This window comes from Boleophthalmus pectinirostris, unplaced genomic scaffold (genome assembly GCF_026225935.1).
Source record: "Boleophthalmus pectinirostris isolate CB_2022bp ecotype Guang Dong unplaced genomic scaffold, ASM2622593v1 HiC_scaffold_20, whole genome shotgun sequence".
NCBI lineage: Eukaryota > Metazoa > Chordata > Actinopteri > Gobiiformes > Gobiidae > Boleophthalmus > Boleophthalmus pectinirostris.
In genome coordinates this window covers 32,309,116-32,333,515 of record NW_026571153.1, presented here as the reverse complement: position 1 = coordinate 32,333,515, position 24,400 = coordinate 32,309,116, and the positions used below count along the sequence as shown (strand labels likewise).

Here is a 24,400-nt window from a genome sequence, read left to right as displayed (position 1 = left end):
GGAAAATCATGAATCAAATCTGTCTTTTTGTCCCTGTTATTGTATAGATCGATTATTGCATCAGCCAGTAATGTGATATAGATATTCTTGAATCTTTAATCCTTTAATCTTTCTTTGCAGTGGAAACCCCAACACCAGGTTTGACCCTCGGAGCTGCTCCCACCACATCCCTCCATAATGTGACACCAGCACAGACGACACAAAGGACACAAGAAGCATCTGAAGTGACGAGCTCACAGCAACCTCAGGAGGAGCACAACTCATCCACACTGTCTGGTAGCTTCTGAAAAATGATGTTCAGAATTACATCTGCATGATTTGAGTTTCACTGACACTTCTGAACACGTCTCTTTCAGTTGTGCTGCAGTATGTTGCTGTGAGTGTAACCACCATTCTGATTATTGTATCAGGGAGTATTTTGATTTGGTGCTGGAAAAAGGAAAACCAATAGACCAACAGGTGAGCCACACTCCAATGGAAACAATGCACTTTTTTATCCATCTGGTTCATTTTACACTTGTGAAAATTTTACAGAAGATCCAACTGCTGCTGATGACTGTGAAACTCCAGAGGTGAGCCAATACAGAGATTGCCAACCATGTGCAGTACTTTTCTCTAAAATAAAAATGAAATACGCCTCACAGCAGGGGCAGTGAATATGTCAATCGGATCTACCAGTCGATCCCCAGTTTAGTGTGGGTAGAGTGTCGTAGTACTCGTCTTGGACTTGATTGTGTTTGGACTTGGTCTTGTCTCTCGCTCCAGATCTGACACTCAACAATCATATTTCATTATGGTCGCTGCTGTCGGCAATAAATACCAGTACCAGTGTGCAGGAGCGTGCAGGGCGTTTCTCTGCAGCCTGTGTGCTCATTTGGAGCCTATAGATACTGTGAGGCACATCACAAACACACACACTCCTGGCGTGCGGCTTGCCCGTGTACAGCGCACACAGGCTCCTCCTCAATGCACTGATTAGAAGAGCAGGATGAAATGTGAAGCAAAAACGAATCTAAATTTATGTTACAGTGTTGGCACAAAGCAGATCTACAGCACAGAACAGACCTACCGCGACATGTGGTTGAAGTTTACATAATAAAAGTGCACAAATGCAAATGTGTTTGTCACGATGTGTGTTTGGTTGGATAAATGTGCAGAGGCTAAATCTCACTGCAAAACCAGTAAAAGAATGTAACTCCAGTCAGGAACATGAAAAACAGGTTTAAAATCATCATCGTTTTTCACAGTTTTGTGGAAAGTGCCAGTGGAAATTAAAGAAGGGTTCTCAAACTGTGGGTGAGGGTCCACAAAAGGGACACAGAGTGTTTCAGTGCAGCACAGTTTGCTTGGCTTTGTAGTAGGTAGATCATTTTGACTTGGTCATTTTATAAGTAGCTGGCATGTTGAAAAAGTGTGGGCGTCATGCCTTAAAGGAACTGTATGCAGCCTGTGCTATTCCACTTTTAGTTCTAGGTTGTCAGTGTTTTAACCTGCAGACAAAGGACACGCACAAGAATTAGTGATTCTTTTAGTCAGACAGGAGTTTGTTTACCTGCTTGATGGTGCAGTGACGTGTCTTTAACAAAAATCTAAACATGTCTAAATTGCACAATAAATCAGTGGCGGCTGGTCCAAAATGGACTCATTCAGCCTTTAGGAGTAAAATAAAAGTATATCCAAAAGTACGTCCCAAAAGTATTGATAATAACCTGTCCCCTGTTATGTAAATAAACCGATCACCATGGGGCTATTGCAGAATGTGTGACAAACACTGTGGCCTTCACAGATTCTTTTTCGGTCTTCCCTCAGTGAGTGTTTCTTGTTACAATAATATCTCATGAATATTGTAGTATTAGTAGTTGCCTTTTATGGAGAAAAAAAAAAAAAAAAACTCCCTGTGTTTACATCACCAGCCACCACTGGCAGTGGGACGTACACTGACTCTAATGTGATGCTGCTCTGAAGGGGGAGTGACACAGTTTTAGGCGATTATAGCATTTTCAGAACACTAAAAGTTAATATTGGTGATGTAAATCTGTGATGTGTTACAGTTAATCACACACACAAGTGTGATACACCGTCTTTACAAATCTATATCCAGTTATAATATGTCATTCATTTGCTTTGTTGTTTTTTGAATAGTGTGAAAACGAGCGTCTTGCTGCAGTGAAGGAGTGTGCAGACTGCACTTACCAGAGCCTCTGTGTGGACAACATGGACCCAAACCAAACCTACACTTCCATCCGAGACCAAGTGATTTAATGGACATTTATTAGGCTAGAATTGTCAAATCTTGTCAAAATCCTGGTGTATTATGGATATTGGAGGGGAGTAATCTGAATGTAGCTCATGTCATTACACTTTTACTACTGTACAGGCTGAAGGGCAAAAATACCCACAGACAAGGGTGGAAAGTAACAAATTACATTTCCTCCCATTACTGTAATTGAGTAGTTTTTTATGAATAATTTGTAATTTTTTAAGTAGTTTTTGAAATAAATGTTACTTCATGACATTGGAACACACCGTCCTTACTGAGTAAAATCAGATTGATAGAGAAAAAAAAGAAATGCGAGAAAAAAAAAAAGTGCTGGAAATGTAAAGTGCACATTTCCTCTATAGAATGTACAGTTATTGTACAGAACCATCAGTCTGTTTTGGATCAACTTGGATGAGGCTGGTGCCGAGCCACAGATCGAGGTCGTCATGGACGATATTCAAGAAGAAGGTGCATTGAATATTTCTGAAGAGGAAAATGAAGGATGGAAGTGAAGGGAGCATGGCACTTTTTCATTTCTTGTATCATCAGTCAGTGTGCAATGTGTGCAACATTTTCATTTTGCATACTTTGATTTTGGTTTAATTTTCTGTCTTGTTTATTGTAGTGTTGTTTAAACCAGGTCTAAACCAGGACTAATGTTGGACTTGAGAGAGAGAGAGGGAGAACCCCGAACTTGTGGAGCAGGGTGTCTGCAAAGCATAATCGAGCCATGGCTGCACTTCGCCCCATGGACGGGGAGCTCTGTGCCGGTCCTTTCACCTGCAGTCACCTGACAGTCTCTCACCTCTGGGCCCATCCCGACATTGAGTCCTGGTTGAGTTCTGGTTTAGTCCTGAATTAGTCCTGGTTCAGTCCCGGTTCAGTCCCGGTTCAGTCCTGGTTCAGTCCTGGTTCAATCCTGTTTTAGTCCTGGTTCAATCCTGGTTTAGTCCTGGTTTAGTCTTGGTTAAGTCCTGGTTCAGTCTGGGTTTAGTCCTGTTTTAGTTCTGGTTTACGTAGTCCTGGTTCAGTCCTGGTTTAGTCCTCCTGGTTTAGTCCTGGTTCAGTCCTGGTTTAGTCCCCCTGGTTTAATCCTCCTGGTTTAGTCCTGGTTTAGTCCTACTTTAGTCTTAGTTCAGTCCTGGTTTAGTCCTGGTTTAGTCTGGCTTTAGTCCTGGTTTAGTCCTGGTTTATTCTTAATAATATATATATAATACTCCCTACGATTGTACAGCTCACCCTTATATAACAGATAATACTCCCTACAACTGTACAAAAACTCACCTTAATATAAGAGATAATACTCCCTACAACTGTACAAAAACTCACCTTAATATAAGAGATAATACTCCCTACAACTGTACAACAACTCACCCTGTTGTGTATTCTGCTCATACTGTATATTTGTTTTCCATTCTATTAAAGTCTATTTTATTGACTTTATTTGAATGTGTAACTTTATTTTTATTTCTAGAACAGTTTGAGAAGAGAGGTGCAAATGAGGTTGAGAAAAGAGCAGCTCGTTTAGCCACATGAAGGCAACATGAGCCAACCCTCTTTAACCCCGATTAAAAAATACAGGAAACTGAGCACAACACTAGTTTGTGGTTTGTGGTTTCATCCTTCCAACTAAAGGGGAGGAGACACACGTTGTGTCATTTTCACAGAGAACTTATTTTGGCCACTGGAAATAAAGTTGAGGGGAACTCCACACAATATGAGAACTGCTTCAGTTTTTGTGCTGTTTTTTGGTGAGTGCATAATTAAAGATTTTTGTCTAAATATAATGAACAAAGCAGAGTTGAGGTCACTTTTTGTTCATGTGTTGACAGTGCTGTTTGCTGGACCACATGGATTCATTAGATCACCGACTCTTTTCAAAGTCACTGAAGGAGAGAATTTAACAGTCACATGTCAGGTTTATTATTTGGGAAATACTAAAATCTTTTGTAAAGCTGATTGTGACAAAAAAGAAAACATTCTGGTTCAGACTGCAGGCTCCCGTCAGCAGAACAGCAGATACAGTATTGAAGAGAAACATCAATCAGGGTTTTTGCATATGTCTGTGAACATTACAGATGTGCACAGATCAGATGCAGGACTGTACCAGTGTGGTCTGGATTATGGGCAGAAAAACTCAACCATGGTGCAATTTCAAATTGAGGTCTCCCCTGGTAAGTTTTTATTATTATTTTTACATCACCTGAACGGTTCCAGAGAAGTTAAAGCCAAACATTCTCCATGGAGATAAATATGTGTTATATTATATATATAATCATTGCTGGGCTTCAGATGACATTACAACAGTCTATAGACCAACATTATTTAATACAGATGACTAAAATGAAAACTGTTAAAGGTCTTATGTTCCTCAAAATTGATTCTTGTGAGCGTTTAGTCTTTTAGAATTGTGTTCCATGTTCTAATGTAGTTTTGTCATCACAAACAGACCTGGAGTTTTGTTTCATTCACACATGTTTGAGTTACACACTTTGTGAAGCAGTAGTTTTCCAGTTAACAGTTACCTTCTACCTTTAGTTCAGTGTAGACTGAAAATTCCAGAGTTGAAATTTTCCAAATGATTCTAGTGAAGGTGTATGGAGTTTAAAAAATACAGTGGAACACTTCCTGTTTTATAGAGTATTTTCTGTTTGTGAGAAAAACTCAGCCTAAATCTGCAGGTTTGTGTGTTAAACATGTGTGACTGAAACAAAACTCCAGGTGTGTTTGTGATGAGAAAACAGAATGGAACAGAAAACAGTCTAATACTGCATGGGCCTTTGAAATTGCAGATTTACAATTTGGATGTTGTTGTAATACACTGAGTTTTTGGTCTAGTGACTGTAGTCACTCTTACAGAACTGATCAGGTCGTGTTTTTTGGATCAACAAACTACCAATACTGTGGAATTTAAATTTAAAGATATAATATACATAATAATATAAATATAATATATATAATTTCTGCACAAAATGACTTTTCATACAATAATATAATCAAATCTGTGATGGAGAGAAAGAGAGGGAAAATGTGGAGCACTATACAGCGACCATCCAGACAATGAACAACAACATTTAGACTTTTGTAATGTGGCCGATAAAGGACCACATGTTACATCTCAACTATCTGACACATAGTGTGTGTAACAACAATTAAAACAAAAAAAGAGTTTGGCTCTGTGGGCAGAACCCTTAAGGACCCTAAAGTCATTAAAGGAAATGTTAAGCAAGCTGACATTTTCTCACTGTAATTTATTTGTAGTTCATTTGATTATTTCTATATTTTTTGTTTAAGTTAGCACATAAATAAAACACACTCTAACCAACTTATTTATTATTTAGTTTCAGTTTCTGTGTCTATTGTTGATCTCAGCTTCAACTCATACTTTTTTCCCCCAATGCGAAATTTCTATCATTTCTAACTGGAAATGAGATCACGTAATAATTCCAAGGTAAAACCATTACCTAGCGACAATGTTGTACTTTTTACACTCTATTGTACACAGAAATTATTATTTGACTAATACAAATCTAAGAAAACATGATGTGGTGGTCTCTGAGAAGTGAGCAACAACACAGAAAACCTAAAGTGTGTAGCCTGCTCCAACAGTGCTTCAAACAGGAAGTCTAAGAGCGGCTCCTCTCTCTCTCTGGAGCGGCTCCTCTCTCTCTCTCTGGAGCGGCTCCTCTCTCTCTCTGGAGCGGCTCCTCTCTCTCTCTCTGGAGCGGCTCCTCTCTCTCTCTGGAGCGGCTCCTCTCTCTCTGGAGCGGCTCTCTCTCTCTCTGGAGCGGCTCCTCTCTCTCTCTGGAGCGGCTCCTCTCTCTCTCTCTGGAGCGGCTCCTCTCTCTCTCTGGAGCGGCTCCTCTCTCTCTCTGGAGCGGCTCCTCTCTCTCTCTGGAGCGGCTCCTCTCTCTCTCTGGAGCGGCTCCTCTCTCTCTCTGGAGCGGCTCCTCTCAGGATGTGGTGTGAACATCGACCTGGGGCTGACCTACACAGTCTGTGGTGACAGTAAAAGTGCTTGGAATTCTGTAAAAAAATATATTTTGGATCTTAACTTAATATCAGCGATAATTCTCCTCCTGCCTTTGTCTGTGCAGGTGAGTCTGGGTCTGTCTGTGCAGGTGAGTCTGGGTCTGTCGGTGCAGGTGAGTCTGGGTCTGTGCAGGTGAGTCTGGGTCTGTCGGTGCAGGTGAGTCTGGGTCTGTCGGTGCAGGTGAGTCTGGGTCTGTCGGTGCAGGTGAGTCTGGGTCTGTCGGTGCAGGTGAGTCTGGGTCTGTCGGTGCAGGTGAGTCTGGGTCTGTCGGTGCAGGTGAGTCTGGGTCTGTCGGTGCAGGTGAGTCTGGGTCTGTCTGTGTTTTTATTAAAATAGTATTTCCCCCACAGAAGGTCACAGGAACCTGGGCCCCTTTTACTTTTACTCCTGATATTTCGTCCAGATCAGCAAATGTGACTTTGCCAGAACCAGACAAACACAATGACAAAAACAAACTTTTTAAAAGTTAAAAATACATGCATCATGGACAATCTCACACCTGGATGGAGAGAAGAGTTTGTAAAAAAAAGACTGTTTACTTTCCATAGTTTAGGTTTTTATTAAGAAAGAAATGTGAGTCATGAGGGGAGAGAAAGACGAGAGCAGACACACACACACACACACACACACACACACACACACACACACACACACACACACACACACACACACACACACACACACACACACACACACACACACACACACACATCACACACACACACACACACACACACACACACACACACACACACACACACACACACACACACACACACACACACGCACACACACACACACACACACACACACACACACACACACACACTCACACACACACACACACACACATCACACACACACACACACATCACACACACACACACACACACACACACACACACACACACACACACACACACACACACACACACACACACACACACACACACACACACACACACACACACACACACACACACACACACACACACACATCACACACACACACACACACACACACACACACACACACACACACATGCACACACACACACACACACACACACACACACACACACACACACACACACACACACACACACACACACACACACACACACACACACACACACACACACACACACACACACACACACACACACACACACACACAGGGTCAGGAGAGGAGGAGAGGTTGGACTTTTAGTGTAAGAATAAATCATTTTAATATTAATAAATCACATATGTGTATGAGAGAACATTTTCCTCCTATTACTGTGCCTGTTTGAAAAATAAATAAATGTTTGTTTGTTTTTTTCAGCCTGAGATATGAGAGAGGCGTGACAAGTGGCACCTGAGAAAGGAAGGAAATGATATATGTGTGACTTTGTGCAGCTGAAAAGTGTTCGCAGTCAGTCAGAACCCAAAAGTGTCAAGGACATCAGTTGAACATGAACATGTGTTCACTATTGATGCTGTTTGTTGGTGAGTACTTGGCTTTTGGACTCTTTATAATGCACCAGAATACATCAGAATGTTATCAGAATGTTCAAATATAAATGTGTCCTTCTTATATGTTCCATTGCAATCGTGCATATTCATGTAGAATGTTCAGAATGATCTAAACAATGTCACTTACATAATATTCAGAAAAGGAACAAATTCAAGAATGAAAAATACAGAAACACACTTGGACATATTTATGCATTTATGAAGTTTATGTTTCGTTTTTATTGCTATGAATATTTGCATTGTAGATTTTCTCTCCAAAACTATGAATGAAAACATATGGAATGAAGTAAAACAAAAATAAAATGTAAAATATATATATTAAAATATATATATATTGAGTGATTTACCTTTTTCTTCTTTGATTCATAATTCACACATCTTGCATTGTATATTTGATGTCTATATAAAATGTAGAAAGATGGTGTGTCCAAACTTTTAACTGCCAGTGTAATTCTAATGTGTCTGTTGAGTTTGCATCATGTTCCATTGTCCATCTCATTGTCTCTATTCCAGTATTTTTATGTATTTCTGTACAAAATGACTTTTCATTCTTGTGTTCAACAGTGTTGTGCCATGGAAGACTATTATTCAGCAAAACAGAGACTAAAGTGATTGAAGCAACAGAAGGAGACAATTTTACAGCCCAATGTTTACTTTATTTCAATGGAAAACAAAAAAATCTTCTGTCAAAATGACTGTAAAGGGAAAGAAGACACTTTGGTTGAGACTGCAAACAACCGACTGCAGAATGGAAGATACGGCATTGAAGTTATCAAAGGATCTCACACGCAAGTACTACAACATTAAATGTGATCATCACAAACGTGAGAAGATCTGATGCTGGGTCATACACATGTGGTCTGGAACATGGAGATATTTCAACATTTATATTAAAAGTCATCAGTGGTAAGTTATTTCCACATTTGACATCACCAGACGATTGTTCATTTTAAACTCTGCACTTTGGACACGACCAGTAGAAACTGGACACACCGTCTCCTTCATTGTCTTTTTCTTCATGTTTATCACTTTCTACATTATAGATTCATACAGAAGACTTCAAATGTATGATGCAAAATGTATGGAATTATCAAACAAAGAAACAAAAGTGAAATAACTCAACTAAATATTTGTATATTTTATATTCAAATTCCTCAAAGTAACCACCCTTTGCTTTGTTGACAGAGCTGCAAACTCTTGGCGTTTTCCCAGTAACAGAGAAATAAAGTTACTTGAAATGTTTTTTACTTCACAGGTGAACCAGGGTCAGGGTCAAGGAACACCAATTGTCAAAAGCTGTGATAAAAGCAAAGGGTGTCTGTTTTCAAAACAAGTTTCGATTTAGTTAGAGTTTATTTTTGTTCCTACAATCTATAAATGTTCATTCATAGTTTTGATGCCTTCAGTGATGGAAATAAAGCAGAAACATGAATGAGAAGTGTCCAGACTTTTGCCTGGTAGTGTCCGTTTTTAAGTGGACGGTCCAAAATCCTTTTTTATTTATTAATTTATCTTCACAACAAGACCACATTAAGACCTTTGTCTTAACGTTTTTCTGCTATGTTTCACAAAACTGTATAAAACTTATCTCCATGGAGACCAGCAGATAACTCCACCAAACCAAGTAGTTTTTGGCATTAATGAAAAGTAGATTAAGTTTAATGCCATACCATGAAACATTCCTGGCAAAACAATCAAGCATGTGACCCTGCACCAGAAAAGTTAAATAGTAAACCTTTTTTTTTTTTTTTTTTTAAAGCACTTTCACTTTCAGAAATTTCAAAGTCAATATTGCCCTTCATAATTAGTTTAAATAGATGCAGAATCTTACATGTGTCACATTTTGTGAGGAAAACACAGAAGTCCAGAGCAGAGGGTGAGTATGGGGTATAAAGGAAAATGGAAATGGAGCTATGGTGTTTTGAATGCAGGAGAATGCAGATATTTGTGGAGAGTTTTTCCCTTTTAGCCCACAGCCCTCTTGGCTACATGGTAATGAGTCAAAGATTGCAGACACACTCACTCTGGCAGAGCTTTTAAATGTCACAGCCGTCACAGATTGGTTCAGATGCCATCACCATATATGTACCTGTACCATCCTACTCCAGCAGCCAAATACTGCTGACCTGTTCACACTCACTCACAAGGAAAATCATGAATCAAATCTGCCTTTTTGTCTGTGTTACAAGTTCACTTCTGTCAAATGTTATTGTATAGATCGATTATTGCATCAGCCAGTAATGTGATATAGATATTCTTGAATCTTTAATCCTTTAATCTTTCTTTGCAGTGGAAACCCCAACACCAGGTTTGACCCTCGGAGCTGCTCCCACCACATCCCTCCATAATGTGACACCAGCACAGACGACACAAAGGACACAAGAAGCATCTGAAGTGACGAGCTCACAGCAACCTCAGGAGGAGCACAACTCATCCACACTGTCTGGTAGCTTCTGAAAAATGATGTTCAGAATTACATCTGCATGATTTGAGTTTCACTGACACTTCTGAACACGTCTCTTTCAGTTGTGCTGCAGTATGTTGCTGTGAGTGTAACCACCATTCTGATTATTGTATCAGGGAGTATTTTGATTTGGTGCTGGAAAAGGAAAACCAATAGACCAACAGGTGAGCCACACTCCAATGGAAACAATGCACTTTTTTATCCATCTGGTTCATTTTACACTTGTGAAAATTTTACAGCTGCTGCTGATGACTGTGAAACTCCAGAGGTGAGGGAATATATCTTAATCTGTTAATTTTCTGCGTTCCAAAGTATGTGACAAACTTAAAACAGCCCATTGGCTCCATTCAACGTCTATGAACAGAGTCTACAAAACATGTTCTTAAGTAGTTTTAGACGATTATAGCATTTTCAGAACACTAAAAGTTAATATTATCTAAATCTGTGATGTGTTACAGTTAATCCCCCTCACAAGTGTGATACATCGTCTTTACAAATCTCTTTCCAGTTATAATATGTCATTCATTCATTTGCTTTGTTGTTTTGAATAGTATGAAAACTACCGTGTGGACAACATGGACCCAAACCAAACCTACAGTAACATATGAGACCAAGTCAAGACAAGTGAGGACATGTAGAACACCTCAAGTATGATGTCACTCCATCCAAGTGTCAGTTGTCATTAGTTCAATGGAATATAGATGTTTTGGTCAAATTAATATGGACCCCGTGTTTAAAAAATGTAAAGTGCTTGAATCCGACTACACTGAGGCAATCTCTTTTCTCAGATCCAACACCAGCCCACTTTTCGTAATTTAACCTTTCTTACTTTTTAACTCTGAAGTCAAAATAATAAAGTGAATAAGTTCAAACTCTGTACTGTTGTTGTGGTGGTTTCCAGTGTGTGAATATAGAAGAGTGCTCACAAAGACAGTGCATGTGCCTGACTGTGTGCATGTCTGGATGTGAGTTCATGTTCATGTCTCTAAATCACTAACCACAGGTGCAAATACAGACACCTACATACTGGGCTAAGAGTATGTAGTGAACCAAAATGTTCACACTGACGGCTAAATCTAATTTTTCTTTACCAGTCTTGTAAAGACCATTTAGGTCCTCACCGCTCCCTAATCACTCAGCTGGGGTGAAATACTTATTTGTTAATAGTATCTATTGTGTTTGGTCCTTTACATGTATGTGCCGTTATTATTTAGGTCATATCAGATCGTTGGTTGTGCCCTCTCCAGACACACGGGGATTTAAACTGATAGTTTGGGTTTTTTGACATGAATCTGTATGGTATTTCCATGAGCAGTGTCGTGCATCCACACTGACTTACCCACGACAGCGTCCGGTGAGCCGAGATACTGGCTGTTTTCGGTGCTGATGAAAGTAGTCCGGCAAGTTGGCTGGGGACATTAAAATAAAGCGTTTTTCTTCTCAAAACAATCTGTGTTCAAAAGAGTGATACATTTGCATCACAAAACCAACTCTGGAGAGAAGCCACATGAGTGTGACCAGTGTGGGAAGAGTTTTTCTCCATCAGCACATCTCCAAAGACACACCAGAGTCCACACTGGAGATAAGACAAATGTGAACAATGTGAGAAAGTTTTCACTACATCAACTTGACAAACATGAGACTTCACACTGAGACACTATTCAAGTGTGGCCAGTGTGAGAAGTCTTTAAGAACATCAAGGAACTCCAGTACAGGGGTATTTTTGTCTCATTAATGTTCATAAATGTACAGAGGATGATCTATAAAAAAACAGATCCTCCTCCCACCACCAGCAGGTGGCAGCAGTTGACACACAAAACATTTGACACTCCTGAAATGGAAGTGTCTGTAGGACGGGTATGTAACATTAATGAATTGTCTACAAGGCCAATTCCTTATTGATTATTAATTACGATGTCTTGTTACAAAATGATATGTGTTAGCATACCTCATAGTCTCTTGCTAACTTAATGTCAGGTAGGTTCATGTTTACCTTTATCAAGAGCCTCAACAGCTGAATGTGACATGATTGGAATAAAATATCCAACATTTGTGTGTTTGCTGTTGTATGTGTGTGTGTGTGTGTGTGTGTCTGTGTAGTTTTAGTTTTCTCTAACTTCATAGAACAACACTATAACAACCCACATATTGTTAACCAGTATAGATTTATTGTTATGTTATTGTTATACAGTGTTGGGAAGGTGACTTTTAAAATGTAATCCCCTACAGATTACAGATTACACACCCCAAAATGTAGTTTGTAACGTAATCCATTAAATTACTTAAAGTGAGCAACGTAATCTGATTACTTTGGATTACTTGATATTGTCATGTTTTTTTTAAATGACATGAATGTAGCAACCACATCCTGAAAATTCTTGTTTGTTGTCTTCAAATTGTCTGAGCCCAAGTCTCCATGAATAAGCAACTGTTTACTGTAGAGAAACAAAGACCACGATATCTTAATATAAGAGGTTTTGTCTGTTAAAAGACAGTAAACAAGATCAGCCTTTCCTTCACCAGATTAAAAAATATTATTGATAGAGAAATGATTTTTTTTATATGAGATCACCTTAAATTATGTCAACCTACTGTTAGGTGTCATGTTGTTTAGACCTGGTTTTAGTCCTGCTTTAGTCCTGGGTTTAGTCCTGGTTAGTCCTGGTTTAGTCCTGGTTTAGTCCTGGTTTAGTCCTGGTTTAGTCTTGGTGTTAGTTCTGGTTTAGAGGCGCACAGGAGGAAGCGCGGTTTACGCGAGAAAACACGGTCCACACGCGGCGCACGAGACGTCGGTGTCCACGCAGTAACTACGGAAGGAGACGTGGTCCGTGGGTTCTCAGGTTGATGACGATGATGAAGGTGTGTGTGTGTGTGTGTGTGTGTGTGTGTGTGTGTGTGTGTGTGTGTGTGTGTGTGTGTGTGTGTGTGTGTGTGTGTGTGTGTGTGTGTGTGTGTGTGTGTGTGTGTGTGTGTGTGTGTGTGTGTGTGTGTGTGTGTGTGTGTGTGTGTGTGTGTGTGTGTGTGTGTGTGTGTGTGTGTGTGTGTGTGTGTGTGTGTGTGTGTGTGTGTGTGTGTGTGTGTGTGTGTGTGTGTGTGTGTGTGTGTGTGTGTGTGTGTGTGTGTGTGTGTGTGTGTGTGTGTGTGTGTGTGTGTGTGTGTGTTTGTGTGTGTGTGTGTGTGTGTGTGTGTGTGTGTGTTTGTGTGTGTGTGTGTGTGTGTGTGTGTGTGTGTGTGTGTGTGTGTGTGTGTGTGTGTGTGTGTGTGTGTGTGTGTGTGTGTGTGTGTTTGTGTGTGTGTGCCACTCATGTGGCAGGTCACTGTAGGACAGTAGTGCAGATATTATGAGTCTATGCAGGTTGTTTTCTCCAGTGCCAGTAGCTCCTGTTTCACATTTAAGTTGTAGGCAATTTTATATTTGTTATATATATATATATATATATATATATATATATATATATATATATATATATATATATATATATATATATATATATATATATATATATCACATCGGGAGAAGAATTTCCAAGACACAAATGCGTTTTTACCAATGCACTGCTGCTCCCATTGTGTGACTGACACCGCCAACTTTAACATGACGTTTACATCGCTCTTACTGCGCGCGTTCTGTTTGGGTTTCCGGCAATGAGTGGAATTACCAAAATAAAAAAATAAATACATGGGATGTAGCACAAAATGTGAAAACAGGAAAATACCGCCTTGTAATCCACTTATTTCAGCAAAGTAACTGTAATCCATTTACCACTAATTGAAACAGTCACTGTAATGGAATACAGTTACTCATAATTTGTACTCTGATTACGTAACGGCGGTACATGTAATCTGTTACTCCCCAACACTGTTGTTATATTACACAAACAGACACACAGCCTGAGGTTACATTTACACTGAAACAAATCAACGTATCAGAAACAATTTGCAACATGTCGTTTCTGTGTCCACAATCATGTCTGAATTTGCAGCAGCTAATTTAGATTCGAGAAGACGGCAAACATGAAAACAGTCTTTTCGTGGACCGACGACGAGGTTCAGTTGTTACTGAATGTAACACTGGATTTCCCGTTTGTCTGTGGTTTGTTTAAATTGTTTTCCACAACAGTGTCACATGACCGATGTCAAGAACCCAGCGAATCAGGAAGGAGCAAGTCACAGTGACGTGGTCCAATAAGAACACAACGAGAGCTCCTACGTCAGTGTATCAACATTTTCAGGCGTCCACACAAGTGCCAGATCAGGTCCGTCCTGGGATGAATTTGTGGGAGCTGGCGGCTTCTCTCTTGGGATTGGGTAAAAGTGTTCGGTTTACATGTTACAATATTTGTAGGAATGAGCACTGCATAACTTCTGTTTGACACGTTCATCTGATGAGGAAATTAGGATCAACTTAATATCATCAGCAAGTCTCCTCCTGCCTCTGTCTGTGCATGTGACAGTGAAGTTGTACGGTGGTAAAGTGAAGGCTTCGCTGCTCTCACCTCTATATTTCATGTATTCATACATATGTCATTCAAATATGCATCTTATGCATGTTTGGCTGGCCTTATATACCAACGTGAACTGCAGGTAAGTAAGTAAGCAAGTAAGTCTTTGTTTATATAGCGCTGTCCACAAAGACGCTTTCATTTTATTCAGCATTATTCATTCACTCTGTACCCTGGTGATGGTAAGCTACTATTGTAGCCACAGCTGCCCTGGGGCACACTGACAGAAGCGCAGCTGCCATGCCACTCTGCGCCATCGGTCCCTCCAACCACCACCATCACTCACACACACACTTTCATACTAGGCAAACTGGGCGAAGTGTCTTGCCTAAGGACACAATGACTGAATTTATTGTATTTAACTGACCTTGACTATCAACTGTTTATGGAGACCTGTAGCATGTTTTGGGTTGATGGAGGAAACCCATCCAGTCACAGGGAGAAACATGCAAACTCCACACAGAAAGGCCCGGGGATCAAACCCAGAACCTTCTTGCTGTGAGGCATGAGTGCTAGCCACTCAGCCACCGTGCTGCCTGCAGGTAGTAACATAAAACTGTAACATGCAGCAAAATGCCACCTGACTGTGAAGCTGTGTTGGTGTGATAAATCTCAACATGAAGCAGAAGTCAAGTGCTCCAACTGCCAGAAGTACATGCACTATGAATGTCTGGGCCTCACTGTGATGTGGCCAAAGAGCCAGATAAATGAAGAGTCAGGATTACACATTTGTCAGCTTTGTACCCAAAAGATGTCAAAAGGAAGTCAATTCTCTGAAAAGGCAACATCCAAACAACACGTGTTTTGAGTATGATCGTGCCACTTGAGACTAAACTGCTTTAAAGTATTGTGGATATTTATTCTGTTTGTCAACCTCAGTGCTGCTGTGTCCACTGTGGCTCCAGCGATCCCGATCCCGCACATCCCTGTACAAGTAGTCTGAAGTGCTGTAACTGTAGTGAGTCACATGCAGAGAACAGCCCCTCGTGCTCCGCCTACTTAAAGGTCTTTGTGGAAATCAAGCAATCACTAAGAAATGTAAGATGCAAAAAACAGTAACATAATCTTCACCAATATTAGAGGTCTTTACTGTTGTCCCAGAGACATTTTTAACCACTGCAGTATCTGATAGTATATTCACAATAGGGGGTTGTATACTTAGGAAGTAGTATGAAGTATAAATGGCATGTCAGTTTAGAACACAAGAACTTTGAAAGCCTCTTTTTCACAATTAACCTTGACCCTGCAAAACTGTTTCTTGTTGCATATACCACAAACCAGATGAAGACGTGTCAGTTTTGCATCATATAGAGGAGGCATTAGAGCAGGAGTGCCCACACTTTTTCAGCATGCGACCAACTTATAAAATGACCAAGTCAAAATGACCAACCTACAACAAAGCCAAGCAAACTGTACTGCACTAAACACTCTGTGCCCCTTTTCTAGACACTCACTCACAGTTTGAGAAGAGTTTGAGATTTTAACGTAATAAAACAGCATATATGTGTATAAAAATTTTCCTCCTATTACTGTGCTTGTTTTTTTTTTAAATAAATAAATGTTGTTGTTTTTTTTGGCCTGAGATAGCATGAGGGTGGCGTGGGGATGTGTGAAGGCAGCCAAGAAAGGAAGGAAATGACGTGTGTGAAGAGTGAAGCAGATTGAAAAGTGTTTGCAGAGACCATCTAAAGTGTCAAGGACATCAGATCAACATGAAAATACGTTCCCTTTTGATGCTGTTTGTTGGTGAGTATTTGGATGTTACTACTTGAATTTGCGATCAGACTCTTTAAAATACTTTAGAATGCATCAGAATGTTCAGAAGTTTTATACCAAAAAATGTAATGACCATCTCTCTCACAGAGACCTGATCAACACTGTCGAGTTTTTAAATATAAAGACGTTTGAAAGAAACTGCCCTTTTACTTAATGTCACTTGAAAACCACAATATCTGGCACACAGCTCTAGAGCACAGCAACACTGGATGATACATGTTCCGTTTGTTAACAGTGAACTTTAATGACATCAACATGTCTGATGATTGAAGGTGGACATTTTTTTATAAAGCAATAGCAATTTTGTTATAACCTGGCACAAACATATTACCTCTTTGAGAAGGCCGATGTTTTTATGTGCATTGTCTCCAGTGTTGGGAAGGTGACTTTTAAAATGTATTCCCCTACAGATTACAGATTACATACACCAAAATGTAGTTTGTAACAGAATCCATTAAATTACTTAAAGTGAGTAACGTAATCTGAATACTTTGGATTACTTGATTTGCTGTAGAGAAGCAAAGACGAAGATATTTTCACATGAGAAATTTTATCTGCTAAAAGAAAATAAAAAGCCCAGACTTTACTTAACAGTATTAAAAATATTATTGGTAGAAGACGAGGAGACACGTCCACGCTGCATGGTTTAGTCCTGTTAAATCCTGTTTTAGTCCTGTTTTAGTCCGAGTTTAGACCTGGTTTAGACCTGGTTTGGACCTAGTTTAGACCTAGTTTAGACCTGGTTTAGACCTAGTTTAGACCTAGTTTAGACCTGGTTTTAGTCCTGGTTTAGACAAATTTTAGACCTAGTTTAGACCTGGTTTTTAGTCCTGGTTTAGACCTGGTTTGACCTGGTTTAGACCTGGTTTATATCCTTTAGACCTATAGTTTAGACCTGTTTTTTAGTCCTGGTTTTAGACCTGGTTTAGTCCTGGTTTAGACCTGGTTTTTAGACCTGGTTTAGACCTGTTTAGACCTAATTTTAGACCTGGTTTTAGTCCTGGTTTTAGACCTGGTTTAGTCCTGGTTTTAGACCTGGTTTAGACCTGGTTTAGATCCTAATTTAGATATAGTTTTAGACCTGGTTTTAGACCTGGTTTAGACCTGGTTTAGACCTGGTTTAGACCTAGTTTAGACCTAGTTTAGACCTGGTTTTAGTCCTGGTTTAGACGTCCTGGTTTAGTCCTGGTTTTAGACCTGGTTTAGACCTCCTGGTTTAGACCTAGTTTAGACCTGGTTTTTAGTCCTGGTTTTAGTCCTGGTTTAGACCTAGTTTAGACCTAGTTTAGACCTATTTTAGACCTGGTTTAGACCTAGGTTTAGACCTAGTTTAGACCTGGTTTAGTCCTGGTTTAGCCCAAAATGTGAAAACAGGAAAATACCGCCATGTAATCCATTTATTTCTACAAAGTAACTGTAATCCAATTACCTCTCACTGAAACAGTAACTGTAACTGAATACAGTTACTCATAATTTGTACTCTGATTATGTAACTCTGGTACATGTAATCTGTTACTCCCAACACTGATTGTCTCTGATGAATAAAACAATAAATAAATAAATAAATAAACTGAATGTGTTTAATGGCTGTGGCCCACACAGATGGAACAAACTGCAATCATCTCTAAATCTTACTGGTTTTCACGTGTGGAACATTTTACATTTCTCTTAAAAGATTTTCTCTTTTGTATTTTATTAATTGAGGAATGAGTTATGTTTACGTTGTACTGAATAGTTTAAATATTATTGTCGTTATAATTGTCTTTGTATGTATACAGGGCCCTGTTGTAAAAAAAAAAAAAAGAGTAAATAAAGGTAATAATAATTGACATAGTAGATTCTCACTGAAAGCTCCAAACTATGAATGACACATGGAACACCGTTAACAAACAAAACAAAAAACTAAAAATAACTGAGAAGGCCTGTCAAAATTGCAAAAGGATGGATATTTTGAGGATTTGAATATAAAATATATTTAGTTAAGTGATTTACCCTTTTCCTATTTGCTCCATAATTCACATACCTTGCACTGTATATTTGATGTCTTATATACAATATAAAAAGATAAATGTGAAGAAATAAACACTGAATGAGCTGGTGTGTCCAGACTTTTAGGGAAATTCTAACTTGTCCTTGTTTACAACATTTTAAAGGGTTTGTACGGCTCGAGATTCTGTGTCAAAATGCAACATTATTGGCAAAATCGTCCATGTCACTGCAAAATGTCTATAGAGCTGCATTAGCCCAAACAGTGTAAAAGAGGAAATGAAACAGTTGTGTCACTACTTATAAATAAAAATATGAGTCTATAATGATCACTTTTGAATAAACAGTTGAGCATAGCATCTGAAAATGTCTTATGGATCTGAATCGTTAATGTCATTCTATTTTACTTTTCATTCTTGTGTTCAACAGTGTTGTGCCATGGAAGACTACTGTTCAGCAAAACAGAGACTAAAGTGATTGAAGCAACAGAAGGAGAAAATTTTACAGCCCAATGTTTACTTTATTTCAATGAAAAACAAAAAATCTTCTGTCAAAATGACTGTAAAGGGAAAGAAGACATTTTGGTTGAGACTGCAAACAACCGACTGCAGAATGGAAGATACGGCATTGAAGTTATCAAAGGATCTCACACGCAATTAAAAACATTATATGTGATCATCACAAATGTGAGAAGATCTGATGCTGGGTCATACACATGTGGTCTGGAACATGGAGAGATTTCAACATTTATATTAAAAGTCATCAGTGGTAAGTTATTTCCACATTTGACATCACCAGACGATTGTTCATTTTAAACTCTGCACTTTGGACACGACCAGTAGAAAACTGGACACACCGTCTCCTTCATTGTCTTTTTCTTCATGTTTATCACTTTCTACATTATAGATTCATACAGAAGACTTCAAATGTATGATGCAAAATGTATGGAATTATCAAACAAAGAAACAAAAGTGAAATAACTCAACTAAATATTTGTATATTTTATATTCAAATTCCTCAAAGTAACCACCCTTTGCTTTGTTGACAGAGCTGCAAACTCTTGGCCTTTTCCCAGTAACAGAGAAATAAAGTTACTTGAAATGTTTTTTACTTCACAGGTGAACCAGGGTCAGGGTCAAGGAACACCAATTGTCAAAAGCTGTGATAAAAGCAAAGGGTGTCTGTTTTCAAAACAGGTTTCGATTTAGTTAGAGTTTATTTTTGTTCCTACAATCTATAAATGTTCATTCATAGTTTTGATGCCTTCAGTGATGGAAATAAAGCAGAAACATGAATGAGAAGTGTCCAGACTTTTGCCTGGTAGTGTCCGTTTTTAAGTGGACGGTCCAAAATCCTTTTTTATTTATTAATTTATCTTCACAACAAGACCACATTAAGACCTTTGTCTTAACGTTTTTCTGCTATGTTTCACAAAACTGTATAAAACTTATCTCCATGGAGACCAGCAGATAACTCCACCAAACCAAGTAGTTTTTGGCATTAAAAATGTCCATTATTTAATGAAAAATGTCCATTATTTAATGAATGAAAAGTAGATTAAGTTTAATGCCATACCATGAAATATTCCTGGCAAAACAATCAAGTATGTGACCCTTTTTCAAAGCACTTTCACTTTCAGAAATTTCAAAGTCAGTATTGCCCTTCATAATTTGTTTAAATAGATGCAGAATCTTACATGTGTCACATTTTGTGAGGAAAACACAGAAGTCCAGAGCAGAGGGTGAGTATGGGGTATAAAGGAAAATGGAAATGGAGCTATGGTGTTTTGAATGCAGGAGAATGCAGATATTTGTGGAGAGTTTTTCCCTTTTAGCCCACAGCCCTCTTGGCTACATGGTAATGAGTCAAAGATTGCAGACACACTCACTCTGGCCGAGCTTTTAAATGTCACAGCCGTCACAGATTGGTTCAGATGCCATCACCATATATGTACCTGTACCATCCTACTCCAGCAGCCAAATACTGCTGACCTGTTCACACTCACTCACAAGGAAAATCATGAATCAAATCTGTCTTTTTTTGTCCCTGTTATTGTATAGATCGATTATTGCATCAGCCAGTAATGTGATATAGATATTCTTGAATCTTTAATCCTTTAATCTTTCTTTGCAGTGGAAACCCCAACACCAGGTTTGACCCTCGGAGCTGCTCCCACCACATCCCTCCATAATGTGACACCAGCACAGACGACACAAAGGACACAAGAAGCATCTGAAGTGACGAGCTCACAGCAACCTCAGGAGGAGCACAACTCATCCACACTGTCTGGTAGCTTCTGAAAAATGATGTTCAGAATTACATCTGCATGATTTGAGTTTCACTGACACTTCTGAACACGTCTCTTTCAGTTGTGCTGCAGTATGTTGCTGTGAGTGTAACCACCATTCTGATTATTGTATCAGGGAGTATTTTGATTTGGTGCTGGAAAAGGAAAACCAATAGACCAACAGGTGAGCCACACTCCAATGAAAATAATGCACTTTTTTATCCATCTGGTTCATTTTACACTTGTGAAAATTTTACAGAAGATCCAACTGCTGCTGATGACTGTGAAACTCCAGAGGTGAGCCAATACAGAGATTGCCAACCATGTGCAGTACTTTTCTCTAAAATAAAAATGAAATACGCCTCACAGCAGGGGCAGTGAATATGTCAATCGGATCTACCAGTCGATCCCCAGTTTAGTGTGGGTAGAGTGTCGTAGTACTCGTCTTGGACTTGATTGTGTTTGGACTTGGTCTTGTCTCTCGCTCCAGATCTGACACTCAACAATCATATTTCATTATGGTCGCTGCTGTCGGCAATAAATACCAGTACCAGTGTGCAGGAGCGTGCAGGGCGTTTCTCTGCAGCCTGTGTGCTCATTTGGAGCCTATAGATACTGTGAGGCACATCACAAACACACACACACTCCTGGCGTGCGGCTTGCCCGTGTACAGCGCACACAGGCTCCTCCTCAATGCACTGATTAGAAGAGCAGGATGAAATGTGAAGCAAAAACGAATCTAAATTTATGTTACAGTGTTGGCACAAAGCAGATCTACAGCACAGAACAGACCTACCGCGACATGTGGTTGAAGTTTACATAATAAAAGTGCACAAATGCAAATGTGTTTGTCACGATGTGTGTTTGGTTGGATAAATGTGCAGAGGCTAAATCTCACTGCAAAACCAGTAAAAGAATGTAACTCCAGTCAGGAACATGAAAAACAGGTTTAAAATCATCATCGTTTTTCACAGTTTTGTGGAAAGTGCCAGTGGAAATTAAAGAAGGGTTCTCAAACTGTGGGTGAGGGTCCACAAAAGGGACACAGAGTGTTTCAGTGCAGCACAGTTTGCTTGGCTTTGTAGTAGGTAGATCATTTTGACTTGGTCATTTTATAAGTAGCTGGCATGTTGAAAAAGTGTGGGCGTCATGCCTTAAAGGAACTGTATGCAGCCTGTGCTATTCCACTTTTAGTTCTAGGTTGTCAGTGTTTTAACCTGCAGACAAAGGACACGCACAAGAATTAGTGATTCTTTTAGTCAGACAGGAGTTTGTTTACCTGCTTGATGGTGCAGTGACGTGTCTTTAACAAAAATCTAAACATGTCTAAATTGCACAATAAATCAGTGGCGGCTGGTCCAAAATGGACTCATTCAGCCTTTAGGAGTAAAATAAAAGTATATCCAAAAGTACGTCCCAAAAGTATTGATAATAACCTGTCCCCTGTTATGTAAATAAACCGATCACCATGGGGCTATTGCAGAATGTGTGACAAACACTGTGGCCTTCACAGATTCTTTTTCGGTCTTCCCTCAGTGAGTGTTTCTTGTTACAATAATATCTCATGAATATTGTAGTATTAGTAGTTGCCTTTTATGGAGGAAAAAAAAAAAAAAACTCCCTGTGTTTACATCACCAGCCACCACTGGCAGTGGGACGTACACTGACTCTAATGTGATGCTGCTCTGAAGGGGGAGTGACACAGTTTTAGGCGATTATAGCATTTTCAGAACACTAAAAGTTAATATTGGTGATGTAAATCTGTGATGTGTTACAGTTAATCACACACACAAGTGTGATACACCGTCTTTACAAATCTATATCCAGTTATAATATGTCATTCATTTGCTTTGTTGTTTTGAATAGTGTGAAAACGAGCGTCTTGCTGCAGTGAAGGAGTGTGCAGACTGCACTTACCAGAGCCTCTGTGTGGACAACATGGACCCAAACCAAACCTACACTTCCATCCGAGACCAAGTGATTTAATGGACATTTATTAGGCTAGAATTGTCAAATCTTGTCAAAATCCTGGTGTATTATGGATATTGGAGGGGAGTAATCTGAATGTAGCTCATGTCATTACACTTTTACTACTGTACAGGCTGAAGGGCAAAAATACCCACAGACAAGGGTGGAAAGTAACAAATTACATTTCCTCCCATTACTGTAATTGAGTAGTTTTTTATGAATAATTTGTAATTTTTTAAGTAGTTTTTGAAATAAATGTTACTTCATGACATTGGAACACACCCTCCTTACTGAGTAAAATCAGATTGATAGAGAAAAAAAAGAAATGCGAGAAAAAAAAAGTGCTGGAAATGTAAAGTGCACATTTCCTCTATAGAATGTACAGTTATTGTACAGAACCATCAGTCTGTTTTGGATCAACTTGGATGAGGCTGGTGCCGAGCCACAGATCGAGGTCGTCATGGACGATATTCAAGAAGAAGGTGCATTGAATATTTCTGAAGAGGAAAATGAAGGATGGAAGTGAAGGGAGCATGGCACTTTTTCATTTCTTGTATCATCAGTCAGTGTGCAATGTGTGCAACATTTTCATTTTGCATACTTTGATTTTGGTTTAATTTTCTGTCTTGTTTATTGTAGTGTTGTTTAAACCAGGTCTAAACCAGGACTAATGTTGGACTTGAGAGAGAGAGAGGGAGAACCCCGAACTTGTGGAGCAGGGTGTCTGCAAAGCATAATCGAGCCATGGCTGCACTTCGCCCCATGGACGGGGAGCTCTGTGCCGGTCCTTTCACCTGCAGTCACCTGACAGTCTCTCACCTCTGGGCCCATCCCGACATTGAGTCCTGGTTGAGTTCTGGTTTAGTCCTGAATTAGTCCTGGTTCAGTCCCGGTTCAGTCCCGGTTCAGTCCCGGTTCAGTCCTGGTTCAGTCCTGGTTCAGTCCTGGTTCAGTCCTGGTTCAGTCCTGGTCCCTCATGTCTCAAGTCACTTTAGGACAGTAGTGCAGATATCATGAGTCTGTGCAGGTTGTTTTCACCATTACCAGTAGCTCTGGTTTGACATTTAAGTTGTAGTATTTTATAGCTACAACTATCAATTGTCATTTAAGTAGAATGTCAACGTTTTGGTCAAATGGATTTGGACCTCCCCTCCTCTCCTTGAACCTCCACCTTAATGTGGTGGAGGGGTTTGTGCGCCCGAATGATCCCAGGAGCTATGATGGATGGAATTTGAAACTCATGTTTAAAAAAAACACATCACTCCAAATCTAGTTTGGGGAAACAGAGTCTAAATATAAGGCACACAGCCAGGTAAACATATCAATGAGAGGGAGAGAGCCAGATTGAATCATTTACACAATATTTATTTTTTCTATTTTAAAAGAAACACAAGTTGAAGTTCCTTAAAAATAGCTCCAATTAATAAAAACAGTAAAACAAGACAGTGGAGGAAACACCAAACATAGACAAATTGCAAATGTGCAAAATAGGGAGATGAGAACAGATCAAAAACAGCAGAGGTGCTGTGCTCAAGCCACTGCAGACCACCACTGACACCACGGTTGGAAGTAAAAGTGCACAGTCCCACACTGAATCACAGAAGACAAC

General features: G+C 39.5%; 2 protein-coding genes and 1 long non-coding RNA gene across 9 annotated transcripts; all 3 read left to right on the top strand.

The window, feature by feature from the left end:
• The first annotated feature begins 438 nt into the window (after positions 1-438).
• LOC129409814 (uncharacterized) lies at positions 439-3,167 on the top strand. The gene is made up of 3 exons (XR_008632592.1): positions 439-459; positions 535-572; positions 2,143-3,167. It is a non-coding gene; the product is annotated as an uncharacterized LOC129409814 (long non-coding RNA).
• A 789-nt stretch (positions 3,168-3,956) lies between these two features.
• Positions 3,957-11,144, top strand: LOC129409802 (uncharacterized). Of its 7 annotated transcripts, XR_008632588.1 has the most exons (9): positions 3,957-4,011; positions 4,093-4,434; positions 6,426-6,473; positions 7,618-7,781; positions 8,373-8,714; positions 8,852-10,254; positions 10,335-10,436; positions 10,512-10,540; positions 10,824-11,144. XR_008632588.1 is itself a non-coding variant. In XM_055156559.1 (6 exons), the coding sequence occupies exons 1-6, from the start codon at positions 3,978-3,980 to the stop codon at positions 10,878-10,880; spliced, it is 720 nt and encodes a 239-aa protein (XP_055012534.1). In that variant the 5' UTR covers positions 3,963-3,977; the 3' UTR covers positions 10,881-11,144. The 7 variants fall into 7 exon arrangements, 2 of the variants coding, with proteins under 2 accessions (XP_055012535.1, XP_055012534.1); XR_008632585.1 differs by lacking the exon at positions 6,426-6,473; XR_008632587.1 differs by lacking the exons at positions 3,957-4,011; positions 4,093-4,434; positions 6,426-6,473 and having other exon boundaries at positions 7,351-7,781; positions 8,852-8,967; positions 9,037-10,254.
• A 5,298-nt stretch (positions 11,145-16,442) lies between these two features.
• LOC129409800 (CMRF35-like molecule 5) lies at positions 16,443-23,611 on the top strand. The gene is made up of 6 exons (XM_055156555.1): positions 16,443-16,520; positions 18,966-19,304; positions 20,670-20,825; positions 20,906-21,007; positions 21,083-21,120; positions 22,690-23,611. The coding sequence occupies exons 1-6, from the start codon at positions 16,487-16,489 to the stop codon at positions 22,807-22,809; spliced, it is 789 nt and encodes a 262-aa protein (XP_055012530.1). The 5' UTR covers positions 16,443-16,486; the 3' UTR covers positions 22,810-23,611.
• Positions 23,612-24,400: the final 789 nt, after the last annotated feature.